Consider the following 13,381-nt stretch of genomic DNA (forward strand, 5'->3'; position numbering starts at 1 on the left):
GTGCTGAGGAGTTGTGTAATATGTTTATTGAGATTCACGGTGATATTAGTGGTGCATATGTGAAGTGGGTGTTGATTCTTTTGTGTGTGCTGAGGAGTTGTGTAATATGTTTATTGAGATTCACGGTGATATTAGTGGTGCATATGTGTTTCAGATGGGCCGCACGCCGCACGATTTCATTTATGGAAAACGGTTATAAAAGGGCGACGTCGCGTTTGAAAAAGGGCGACGTCGTGTTTGAAAAAGGGCGACGTCGCGTTTGAAAAAGGGCGACGTCGTGTTTGAAAAAGGGCGACGTTGTGGTTAAAAAAATGGCGACGTCGTGTTTGAAAAAGGGCGACGTCGCGTTTGAAAAGGGCGACCTCGCGTTTGAAAAAGGGCAACGTCGCGTTTGAAAATGGGCGACGTCGTGTTTAAAAAAGGGCGACGTCGCTTTTGAAAAATGCGACGTCGCGTTTGAAAAAGGGCGACGTCGTGGTTGAAAAAGGGCGACGTCGTGGTTGAAAAAGGGCGACGTCGCGTTTGAAAAAGGGCGACGTCGTGGTTGAAAATGCGCGACGTCGTGTTTGACAAGGGCGACGTCGTGGTTGAGGAAGGAATAAAAAACACGACGCGACGGCAATTATGGAACAGAAATGTGCGACGTCATGCGTGCCCACAGTTTCGTTCCGGATCGCTATTCCATAAGCAACGAAACCGAAATTTACGGCTTTGATCGGGACTCTATCGAGGTTCAGTGATTAGTGGGCTCGCTCTATATAGTTTCGCTCTTCCCCCCCCCCACACACATACTCCCCCTACACACATACATCCGCCGTTTCTTTCTATATAGGTTGCTCGTTCCTGTTTACACTGTTCGTGGATTGAGACAACACGTCTTCGTCTCAATTAAATGCCCATCATGCGCGCATGCGCAGCAACACACGTTCCCCGGCAAACGAAATACCACCACCGAACATCCCATCATGCGCGCATGCGCAGCAACACACGCTCCCCGGCAGACGAAATACCGCCAGCGAACATTTCGGCTATAAGCGATCCCACAACGGAAGCTATTATTCGCCACCTTATTCAGATTCTGTCCTACAGTGTGGCATAGCAGTCAGACGGGTCTCGCTACCCCGCGCGAGCCATACACCGCTGCCTCACGCGCGACTCGAGGGGCGGAATATTCGGTCGAAATAGTGGCGGCGGCGACGGCGGCTGCGGCGTCACACTCGCAGAAGCAAACTCACTTTGATGATGACACGGGAATTCGCGCAAGATGCACACACGTCACCCGACGTGTGTGCTCAGCTAAACGTAAATATTTTACTTTGCGGATTTCCTATCAGTTTGCGAGTAGTGGAAGCTGACAGTTGTTTGCATTGCAAATAAATGCGCCGCAAATGAGTTCTGCCGTCTCATAGACGCCTAGGCGTATTAACGGCGAGCATTTGGTGCTCACAAAGGGCCCGTCGGATTACAGGAGCTGTTAATGGTTTGACGTTAGTGCATGCTCCTGCTCCGTGCTCCAGGTGCGTGTTCTGTTTTGATTCGGGTCAAGCGGCTACGGCATTATGTCTGGGGCGTATGTTCTACAGCAGTATTGCATATTCTAGCGATTCACTCGATTACCTTATATATTATCGTTATATATATATATATATATATATATATATATATATTATATGCGTGTGTGTATGTGTGGGTGCGTCGCGTGCGTGCCGTGCGTGCACGTGTATATATATATATATATATATATATGTTGTGTGTGTGTGTGTGTTGTGTGCGTGGGCGTGTGGGTGTGTGCGTGTGCCGTCGTGCGTGCCGCGTTGCGCGTGCGCGTGCGCGGTGTTCGTGGTGGCGTGTGCGTGTACGGTGCGTGTGCGTGGTGTGCGTGGTGTGTGACTGTGTGTGTGTCTGTGCATGCGTGTGTGTATGTGTGTGTGTGTGTGTTTATGTGTGTGTGTGTAGTGTGTGTGGTGTGTGTGTTGTGATGTGTGTATGTGTGTGTGTGTGTGTGTGTGTGTGTGTGTGTGGTGTGTGTGTGTGTGTGTGTCTGTGTGCTGTGTGCATGTATACATTATATAATATATATATATATAGTTATATATATGTATGTGTGTGTGTGTGCGTGCGTGCGTGCGTGCGTGCGTGCGTGCGTGCGTGCGTGCGTGCGTGCGTGCGTGTGCGTGTGCTCGCGTGTGTGTGCGCGCGAGTGCGCGCGTGCGTGCGTGTGTGTGTGTTTGGTTATCCGATTATATATATTCACGCATCGAGGACCGTGATTCAGACATGCTATTATACTTGTTCTTAAAGCATAGCACTAGAACAACAAGAATTTTTGTCTGCTATATCTATGGTATTATTTATAGAGCGAAAGATGTTTATAGTTTTACTGATAATGACAGCAGTATTCTCGGAATGCTGTAATGGCCGTACGAAGACGAATCAGAGAACATGCGATACTAGTGTGTCGTAAGCTGTTATAGTAATGTTTGCTAACGGTGTTTCACCTAGGAGCTGGCATGCACATTCTGCCGAGAATGGAAATTCATGGCTTTAGGTGGGATAATTGCTTCAAGTATTTGCTGTATTGTTGTTGGTGGTGTTGAAAAGGAGCGACCGTAGTATGTTGATTGTTCCCTGGCTAGACTTACATCAGCGATTCTGAAATGTTGAAGAGAAAATTGCTCTCGGAAGCTGTGTTTGGAAGAGGGGTGGTCGATATAAGCGATCCAAAGGGAAATGAAATTGAATCCCTCTTCCTCTCTTTTTTTTGCTTCCTGCCTCCTTCCCATTCCTTCTATCAATTCACATCTCCCCATCCCCTTCTATCGGCCTTTCTCTGCCTCACTTTCTCATTCATCACTGATTTGGAGCACAGAAAAACGCACACTTTTTCGCTCTCCTTCTTTTTTCTTTCTTCACTCTGGGCCGTGGCGCTCATAAACTTTTATACGCACTAGTGAAAAGCTACAAAAGATAAGAAAGCAGTAGCGATGTATCGTATAATAGGTGGTGTTTTGCGCCAAAGGCGATCAATCGCAACGCACTGCCTGTCTGTCTAGAGCATAATGTATATCCGTAGAATCTTTCAAACATGATATGAGGAAATGGGAACAGATATGATTAATGTGTACCTATTAGTATGATCTGCTTCAACTCTAGGTTCCAGAGTGAGAGAATCATCTCACTTGCCTCGTGCATTACACAATATACATGTATATTATATCTATACCACCCGTTGCAGCTAGGAGCAAAATGCGGTCGACGACTGGAAATATATAATTTTATGCGTATCAATTTATCCTATGGTATTTCATTCTCCATCGATTTCCATTCCTTACCGTGTATTCACCGATATAATAAGCCACCACCGGAGCTCTAGAAACTCCGTGCACTCATCCTAGTGCGCTGTTGATCAACTGCATCGGCGAAATGTTACTAGTTCGTGTTGAAATATGTATTCGCAATTTATGAGATTATCGGACGCGCGAAATTCATTGGCAATCAATAGCGAGAGTTGCTGTACGCTCGCGTGTCATTGTTACATGAATGCGTTTCGCGCAGGTGTGATCACACCTATGATGGCGCTGCCGTGCTCCGCCATGCACGATCTAGTACGCCACACCGTAAACACCGCATGCTTTATTTGCTCCATCGACTCGGCTTGTGCTCGAGGAAGGCAAACATGTCATGCACTAACCGCTCTAACCAAGATGTAAGCAGATCTATAGAGTCCACACAATAACGCGATAGCGAACGGAAATGCCGTTACGTGGCAAGGTTAGACACTTGGCAGTTCTCCTATCACACGAATAAGACATAAGACATGTGTAGACTCATTGCAAATTACGGCGCTAGCTTTTTTCCGACCGCCTTGGTAAAGGAAATGAGCAGTTATATTCCTGACGTCACGGCCGCCACTTCTCGAAGCCCATTAACTTTATTGAGTTTTTTTATTGCGACCAAGGTAATTCTTTTTAATAACACTTTTCACTGGATATTCTCGAAGAGCCAGGAATTTCAGATAAAGTCACAAGACTTTGAAAAGCGCGACGGAGTCTCACACCAATTTCATCGGTGGAACAACATCACCTGATTTCAGAAATCAATCAGACTGTGGCGGGCACACATTTGGTCTTTCAGAGATTCACAAAAACTATAGTGGCAGTCAGCACGAAAAGCTCATTCTGAAGATTGTCCGTCAAATTCGCCGATATTTAATTTATTTTTCCAGGTTTGAATGAAGCTCCCTCTAGCGTCAGTGCAATAGACCGAATCTTCCGCCGAGTTTCTCATCAGAGAAGTGTCGTCAGTGTCACATAAGTGTCATCGCGCCCGTTCACGAGACAATGGAAGAGGATGTGCCACCCAATAAACGGGTTGAGGGCCGCAACGGGGGCATGCTGCCGGAGTGCATGGCGTCGGACATGGACCGCAATGGCGGCGTCACCGTTAAAGTGATCGGCCCGTCGTTTTTTCGCCGAAGAACGAACACCGAGAAATACCTAATTCTCCTTGTGATATTGTTGTTTGTTGCCTGCGTGGCCCTGGTCTTGGTTGCGGCCTTTACACGAACTTCAGGTGAGTGGCGAGCGCGATGGTAGTGCTGATTAAAACGAGGACAGTCGGCAAGAAAGCGGTTACGTCTCTTTCGAAATCCCGAGTTATATGGTTTAGAAATCGATAGATTTGTAGAAATCTGTTAAATGCGCTTGGGCTTGTGTGCGCGCGTGTTATACGCGTAATATAAGAGGCAATTTAAGCTCGTTAAATTATTCACTTCCTCATATTTGCGATAAAAGCCTGTTCGTGGTCACCTGTAATTTGTTATCAATTGCACTTTCAGATTTGCCAAAGAACATTTGCCTTACAGCAAACTGTGTAAATACAGGTAACAAACAAACATACTATTCTCTACTGCCGCGATAGCTTCGTTAAATAATTGCCAATCTTTCATCGCTCCATCTTATTATTAATCTAAATAATCACATACTTTGTTCATGGTGGTTATTTAGGAAATAATTTTCCTATAGCATTTATAAGCAACAAGTGTCGCACCGCAGGCGTGCATGCGGCAAAGAATCTTACCCCCTCGTTAATTGCGTTACGCCGTATGCACACACTCGTGGTGACTCTGCGTGTTTATTCATGCTTTGGGTCTTCCCTAAGATTATTATCAGTACCATATTAATCGTTAGTTTAAAGCAGGTTCGTACTTGCTTCGGGTTACGGACAGCGCTTCGGTAAATATGATGCCTGGCGAGCTATAACGATCGCTGGGATGGCGGCTCTGGCCAACGTTGCAAGGAGATCGACAGTTAGCAGTAGAGCGCTATCGGCTGGAGCGCCGATTTTTGTGAGGGGCGGCAAAATTCACTCGAAAGTTTAATCGAAGTTCCTATTATTAAGATGAAATTGGGCTTCGCACATGCGCACGCTTATCCTAGCCGGCTATCAATGATAACCAATAATGATCCTAAGTTATACGCTATTTAATCGTAACATGCTAATTATATAACTGCTTTATCCGCTAGTTGTCCGTTGCCTGAGCTACAGGCGGTTTACACTAAGAGCACGAGCTGATGAGAATTATATATGGCAAATTTGTTCATTGAGAACTTAAATAACTAATGAAATATAATTAAACAAAGCGGTAGGGTAGGCTTTGCGGGGTGTAGTTCTTAAGCTGGATAAATCAAGGTGACTTCCTACCCCCAATTATCTCCGCGTAGACATTCCAGTATTAATGTTGCGTGTGAACAACCAGTTCCCCTTATACTTATTTCAATAGTTTGATGATGGTTTTATTTGGGATAACAATGGCGATTGTGCAAACTTTTGGGCGATTGGGGGTCACCTTTGCATGCATTAGAGTCTATGCGAACTGCTTGCGAATTGTCTTCGTGAATTGTATGGTAATTATTATACAATACTCCTGTTGCCTGCCGATGCCGTCCTACTGTGCGACAGATATCTCGTTCATGCCACATCACCGCTCCGGTGGCAGGCCCCATTTCACCACGTTCCGCAGATAGACAATCGCCTACTAAAATCAAACGTTTACTGTGTTGGCAACGAGATAAGCCACTTCGCGCGTAAACCGTGTTGATACTGAAGATACTTGAGCTATAAGGTCTCCCGTGTGTAGCGCCGGTGGCGTTTTCCGCCCAGGGGTTATAACTGCCGCGGCAACGCAAATAAACACATTGCCGCGTGAAAATGATTTGCCTCTCGACTTGAGAGACACTATAGAGTTTGTGCTAAGATAGCCGCGCTCACTTACCTAGAATGAGAATATCTTATGAGTGTCGGTGGCTGTAATCCGCGTCTGCGAGCAATGTTCTATAGAGGGTACTTGCTTTTGTCACCGTTGAAAATCGCCGTATTAGGAGAAATTCTAAGGAGACCAAAGGAATAGCGCATGGCCATAATTGCGTGCGCGTGTTTCTAAAGAAAAAAAAAACCAGTAACTAATTAAACCGTATTTTTGTACTGAAGAACGTCAGAATGCTTCACGACTTTGCTTCACTCTCATTTGCCTTTTCATTTTACCTCATTCTGAACTAATCCCATTGGCCTTAATCCCCTAGCCACTGCATGTTCCACACTGAGTGATGATTCCTGTTACATTTCGTCGCTCTTTCAAGCAACGCTTTCGTATTTCACCGCCACGATGTTCACTTCTTTGTCCGGCAGCCGCCTCGTTGTTGGCAGCGATGGACCCGCTGGCTGACCCATGTGAAGACTTCTACCAGTTCGCTTGCGGCTCGTGGAACCGGCTGCACACCATTCCCGACGACAAGAGCAGTATTAGCACGTTTGAAGTACTCAGCGAAAAGCTCGACATCTTATTAAAAGGTGATGCTGGAATAAAACGAGGGAGGATAGTTCTGAGATGATGCGATGAAAGAAAGAGAGAGAAATTAGTGAGGGAGATTGAGTGAAGAGAGAGGCACGGAAGAGAGAGAGAGAGAGAGAGAGAGAGAGAGAGAGAGAGAGAAAGAGAGCGCGCGCGCGAGCGCAAGAGAGAGATCGAGCTAGTTGGAGAAAGCTAAAAAAAAATGCGTGAGAGAGAACGAGAGAAAGAGCGCGCGCGAGAGAGAAACACAGAGACAGAGAATGGAGGGAGACGGATAGGGAGCAGACAAACAGCGACAGGGCAGTTAATTAAAGAAGTAAATATACTATAGATTGCGATGTTTTTCATAGGAATCTTGATCGAACGACCAGCTTAAACCGAACTGAAAATTAATAGCGCAAACTGCGCTTATATGAGAAAGTTAATGCTGTATTGTAGTGACGCCGTCGTGCAGAGAAATTAAGTGGCATGAAGTGTGTTCTTGATATTTTCGTCTGACATTCCACCAGTTCCGGTTGAAAAAATAAACGCAAACATTGAGCTATGCACAAAATAAACGAGAAAGTTTAATAGTGAATTGCACTTGGTTTTGCAGATTTGTTAGAAGAGGGCTTAAAGCCCGTTGACAGTGAAGCGACTAAAAAGGCTAAAGTTTTGTATCGATCGTGTATAAACAAGAGTAAGTATAACAGCCTACTGAACGTTTGAGCCAGTTATCTATATATTGACTCTGATAAATATAACTGCGAAGACTACATTCCGGCTTGGAAACCGCTTTCAACAAGGCTCTACCAATGTTATCATTTGCATAACCTTTTCGTTCACTCGCTCATTCATTTACACGTTCACCGACTCTTTCAATCATTATCTTATGAATAAATATGAATGGGTGAATAGCACCGACTCTAAACTTGCCGCGCTGTCGCTAAAACTTTATGTTTAAACGTTTCTCATCCTATAGATTTTCAAACCACGATAGACAGAGTGATTGAATAAAATCCGCATATTTACGGTTATTGCGTTCTGCGCATGCGCAGATCGTGTCGCTGAAATCTATCTATAGTCGGCGAAAAGCAGTTGGAGGGACGTAACTGAATTAATGTGCCGCACTAGTGTAATAGCATGCATTGCAGTGGATAACATTGTAAGTAATGCTTACATCTGAGCTAGCGGCTAAATTTTTTTGCCTAAATCTAAAAAAACAGATAACGGAGTCACTTTTAACGTGCCGAACACCGCACAAGGTTTCCGATAATGATTTCCTCACATCGTGCGGCGTTGTCCATCTGCTTAGGTGCGAGTGAGATAATTGCGGACAACCCTCTTAAGCGAGTCCTGAGGGAACTAGGAGGTTGGCCCGTGCTGGATCCAAAGTGGCACAACCCCGACTGGTCGCTGGAGCTACTACTTGGTGGGAGATTTACGTTGAACGAATTTCTCAGAATTGTTAAATTAAATAGACGAGACTTTTTCAATTACGCATTTCCCATAAATATTCTAATCGTCATATATCATAGTAGATAGTGTCGAAACGAACGAAATGCAGAATAAGGGTTGAAACGTTCATTAATTACAAACGGTAATTATCACGGTCGATTAATTGTGCGCCACAAGTAAAGGAATCCGAAGACGAATGTAATTTTGCTTTACATGATGAAGATGGCTTCACGTACATGGTGGTATCAAAAAACGCCTTGCTACCTACTATGAAAGCAGACATGATATCTGACCATCAAACGAAATGCACGTTAATCGTACGCATTTGAATCGTGTTTCCTCCCGAAAGATCAGAATAGATTGCGCTAGCGTTGTAGCCGAGTGCGCAGCAAAACAAATCGAACTGTAGTAAAACGAACCAATAAGCGTCGCGTAATTCTGTCGGCTAGCTAACGTAATATATGGAATGTGTTCGCAGGCGAGCTGAGGGGGAGTTTTAATCTACCGGTAGTCCTAGAGCAGTGGATCGGACCCGACGATAAAAACTCGTCAGTCAATATAATACAGGTATCGTCATCGTCGCCATCACTCACGGCGTGGTCCCTATCACCGTCGTCACCCTTACAACAGTTGTCACACACGTCGAATCGCGATGATAGTAATCGCGATACATAAATTACATCGGATTTTACATATTATAGTCACCGTTGTCAATAGCAGGACGCTGCTTTAACCCAACGCACCGATCCTACCTACATTAACCCATTACTGCACTAATTCTTTTTTGTTTTCGGAATCACAGATCGATCAGCCTGGTCCGGGGCGACTCACTCTACCTAGCCGCGAATATTATCTGTCCGGACCTGAAGGGCAGGAGCTGCTCGACGCATACTACAAGCTGATGGTCGATGTTGCCGTAATGCTCGGCGCTGACAGACGCTACGCCGAGACTCAGATGAAGAACGTACTCGACTTTGAGATCGAACTCGCAAATGTACGCGTGTATTCGGTTGCTGCGTGAAGTAAAATCCGCGATAACGAATGACTCGAGAGCGGAAAAGCCATTAGAGGCGCGCTTCCTCCTTACTCCGCCGGCCGCCCATCACGACTCCCGCGAGTCCTTATGAATGTGTCTATTGCTTCATGTTCCGGTAAACCTCGTGGAGAATTTGCATGACAAACGATACGTCGCAGTGAGCATGTTGCGTTAGACGAGGCTGTTAGCTCGCACAGTAGCTATCATCTATAAAGCTTTACGCTTGACAACGCGCGCGATTATATGCCAGGTAGCTACCGGGGGAAAAAACGCTTGCAAATGCTTTCACCGTCGTGTGGGCTTTACGGGCATAAAAGTGCACCCCGGTGACCAGGCACGAGTTGTTAGCGGGCGCTCGCCAACATGACACGGTCGATCATCCATTTATCTAGCACCTGCACTTTACCGGCGTAGTCATATTACATTTTCGTTAAATTTTAAAGATCACCGTACCACAAGCGGAGAGGCACGACCAGGGACTAATCTATAACAACATGACAATCGGAAACCTGCAGAGTATGGTACCCAGGGTATGTATTCACGGACGCACTGCCGTCTGGTGACATTTAACAGCCGTTGTTAAATTCCATCCGTTTACGAGAGATGAGTGGTAAAAATATAATGCAGCCACAGCGTAAAATCTACGTGCTGCTCCTGACTGCAAGAAGTTAGTGTTATCCACCAGCGCTCTTGTCTGTAATAACCGCGTACCAGGCACGATTTTTAAAACACGCGCTTACACGGCGGCATATACATCGATGAGGGAGAAACTGATTCAATGTTCTTGCCCATTACAAACTTAACTGAATAAATATAATATAATATAATATAATATAATATAATATAATATAATATAATATAATATAATATAATATAATATAATATAATATAATATAATATAATATAATATAATTTAATATAATATAATATAATATAATATAATATAATATAATATAATATAATATAATATATCAATATAAAATAAATCTTTTAGGTCGAGGTCGACGTCCGTGATGTATTTTTAATTTTATGAATTAGTAATTAATATTCTGATCATAATAAATAAGATAAGAATTTTATTTTACAAGATGCATTAATATCTTGCAGTTTAACTGGTTGAAATACCTAATGCATTTCGTGGTGGAGCCGCTGACGTCATCAGAGGAAATAGTAGTGTACTCGGAACCCTATCTGAAAGCATTGAACACGCTTATACAGCAGTACGACAGGAGGTATGGTAGATGAATATATATATATACATATATGATACATATATATATATATATATATGTATATATATATATATAGATCGGTAGATAGATGGCTAGCTAGCTAGATAGATAGATAAATAGATCGATAGCTAGATAGATAAATAAATAGATAGATAGCTAGATAGCTAGATAGCTAGATAGATAGATAGATAGATAGATGGATAGATAAATAGATAGATAGATAGATAGATAGATAGATAGATAGATAGATAGATAGATAGATAGATAGATAGATAGATAGATAGATAGATAGATAGAGAGAGAGATAGATAGATAGATAGATAGATAGATAGATAGATAGATAGAGAGAGAGATAGATAGATAGATGAATAGACAGATAGATAAATAGACGAATATGTGATAGATGAGTATATTGATGAATTTTTTAGATTGTCGGCAAGGAACCCCATAGCCAGACGGACGGAGGGACGGGCGGACATGTGGATGTACGACAAGATAGTTTGGAGTAGTAACCGCAAACTAATTTTGCTCTTCTCGTATCTGTGACAGGGTCTTGACTAACTACGCCATATGGTTCCTCATCATGAAGATTTTGCCTCAGCTTCCAAACAAATACCAGGGCCCCTACATGGAATTCCAGAAGGTTCAGAATGGCATTCTGGCGCCAACTATACGCTGGAAGCACTGCGTGGGCTTCGTCAACGAAGCAATGGGACTGGCACTCGGCGCGCTGTTCGTACGAGAAAACTTTCCAAAGGAGAGTAAGGACACGGTCAGTGACTTGGTATCTTGCAAGCGAGCAACCACACACGGGGTTATGTCTTCATCGAAGGCGTGAACGTTAATTATCTGCGTAAAACAGAAACAGTTGAGCCATGCCTCATCGGAAACTCAAAAACAGCATAAACTGCGCTATTACGCATCTAAATCATACTTTTTGTTCCGGTCAAGTTTATCATATCGTGCTAATAGAGCTAATTAATTGAAGATTTTAGACGGTTGAAGCCCTGTCAGTGTCAACTAGAGTGGTGCAGCATCGTTCGAATCGCGTGCCTGCGATTGCGCTCACGCGTGCGTGGCTATACGCGATGCGAATGATTCAGTACAGTGTATAACGTACTTAAGTAGATCGATTGCACGAATAAACAGCGGTGGTGAATATTAACCGTTTTTAGATAGACAATGAATTAAGTGCGCAAAGTGATGTAACACGTTGTCGTTCGATTAGTTAATACGGCCAGCTTCACAACGAAAACAATATTGCATTTGCCGCGGTCTCACAACGTCGGTCAACACGATCTTTGCCGCAGGCAATATGGTATATTCTTTCGCAATGCTGTCTGTTACAATACGCATGCTGATACTCTGCTCCGGTAGGCTCTGGAGATGATACACAACATCCGCAGCGCGTTCAACGAGCTACTGCAAGAGAACCACTGGATGGGAGAGGACACGCGTGCTGTAGCCGAGGAGAAGGTATAAGCCACGCGCGGGGGAAGCCACGTGTCGCATAATCCGGGCGCAACTAAACACGAGGAGACGATACGCAATAAGATGCGCGAAACAAAAACAATACGTGTGCGGAGATGATCAATTGGTGAATGACGTGATAACCAAGAAAGGAAGATCACGTGAATGTGTTATGGTGAAGCGCTCTGTGTGTGACAAGATAAGGGGAGATATAGGCTACGGGGATTTGGTGTGTAGCTGGAGAGATGGCCTGGCCGCAGAAGGAAGGACGGGATGCGGAACCAGCAGAAATAGGTAGAGTATAGCAGTCGGGCGTCGGTGAAGCAAGGATGTGACAAGCAGTTGTTGAAATAATATAGGGCAGAGTGCAGCAGGCAACGAGTGGATGGAAGACCGCCGTGGAGATTTTCAAACGAAAAATATTATTGACATGTTCGATCCCAAACACTTGATGTGCATAAAAACAAAATAAACACGCGAAAACAGACACGTACAGACAATGCTAAAATTTGTTCGTGGTATTCTACTATTTATATAGTGAATTAGCCGATCGGCCGGTGATGTTGGCATTTAAGCATGGAGTCAGTTTCAATCGGGTCGTCACGAGATTTCACACGTTTTTTTCTCAGGTCTAAAGCAAATCAAATAATGATTATGATAATTAAGATAATTTTTTCCAAAATTCTTTATTTCGCGGGTCTAGTCTTTACAATTTGCAACAATAATTTCAAGCATTATTGGTACTACTATGACATGAACACCTACCGGTTTAGCTGAGCTCACGGTCAGCCGTAACAACCAAGCGTAATGTAGATTTTAGCCGATTAGACGATGTCTATATAACATAACATCTATGATCCCAAATGAAACCCGAATGTCTACACCCGCATCGGGCTTTTATTATACATTATGCACCTGTATGCGTGTTTATTCTCATTTCATCTCTTCGCATCACGAGACGTTGCGCGTCAAGGGAAAGCACAAAGTTAAAGCAGAAAGGGAAGGCAGTTCGACCTTGATACAAACCTAGGAAAAACCCAGAAAGAACAAAGCGCAGTGATAAAGCATTTATTAGGCGCCGAGAAAAGGCAGAAAGTTTATGTAGAAAGATAAACGAGTCTATGTTGCTGCCCAGATAGAGAGAAAACATTTACGGTGATTGCTTGTTGCAGGCAAACGCGATGAACGAAAGAATCGGCTACCCTGACATGTTGACGAATCCAGAGGAGTTGAATGCGGAATACGAAGGGGTACGGCACATGCACACACACGCACACGCGCACGCAAACGCACACGCACACGCACACGCGCGCACACACACACACACACACACACACACACACACACACACACACA

At 44.1% G+C, this 13,381-nt stretch overlaps 1 protein-coding gene across 1 annotated transcript in view; it reads left to right on the forward strand.

The window, feature by feature from the left end:
- Positions 1–1,376: 1,376 nt before the first annotated feature.
- The window catches only part of LOC106813486 (neprilysin-2-like), a 39,023-nt gene continuing 27,018 nt past the window's right edge, over positions 1,377–13,381 (forward strand). Inside the window, exons 1-13 of the mRNA XM_014817666.1 lie at positions 1,377–1,517; positions 4,226–4,572; positions 4,838–4,882; positions 6,688–6,849; positions 7,446–7,529; positions 8,145–8,261; positions 8,766–8,854; positions 9,090–9,281; positions 9,767–9,853; positions 10,431–10,555; positions 11,105–11,327; positions 11,933–12,031; positions 13,198–13,275. Of these exons, the coding sequence (XP_014673152.1) occupies positions 4,341–4,572; positions 4,838–4,882; positions 6,688–6,849; positions 7,446–7,529; positions 8,145–8,261; positions 8,766–8,854; positions 9,090–9,281; positions 9,767–9,853; positions 10,431–10,555; positions 11,105–11,327; positions 11,933–12,031; positions 13,198–13,275 (1,533 nt within the window). The 5' untranslated portion in view covers positions 1,377–1,517; positions 4,226–4,340. The remainder of the gene's footprint in view (positions 1,518–4,225; positions 4,573–4,837; positions 4,883–6,687; positions 6,850–7,445; positions 7,530–8,144; positions 8,262–8,765; positions 8,855–9,089; positions 9,282–9,766; positions 9,854–10,430; positions 10,556–11,104; positions 11,328–11,932; positions 12,032–13,197; positions 13,276–13,381) is intronic.

Source organism: Priapulus caudatus, unplaced genomic scaffold, assembly GCF_000485595.1.
Source record: "Priapulus caudatus unplaced genomic scaffold, Priapulus_caudatus-5.0.1 Scaffold1, whole genome shotgun sequence".
Taxonomy (NCBI): domain Eukaryota; kingdom Metazoa; phylum Priapulida; class Priapulimorpha; order Priapulimorphida; family Priapulidae; genus Priapulus; species Priapulus caudatus.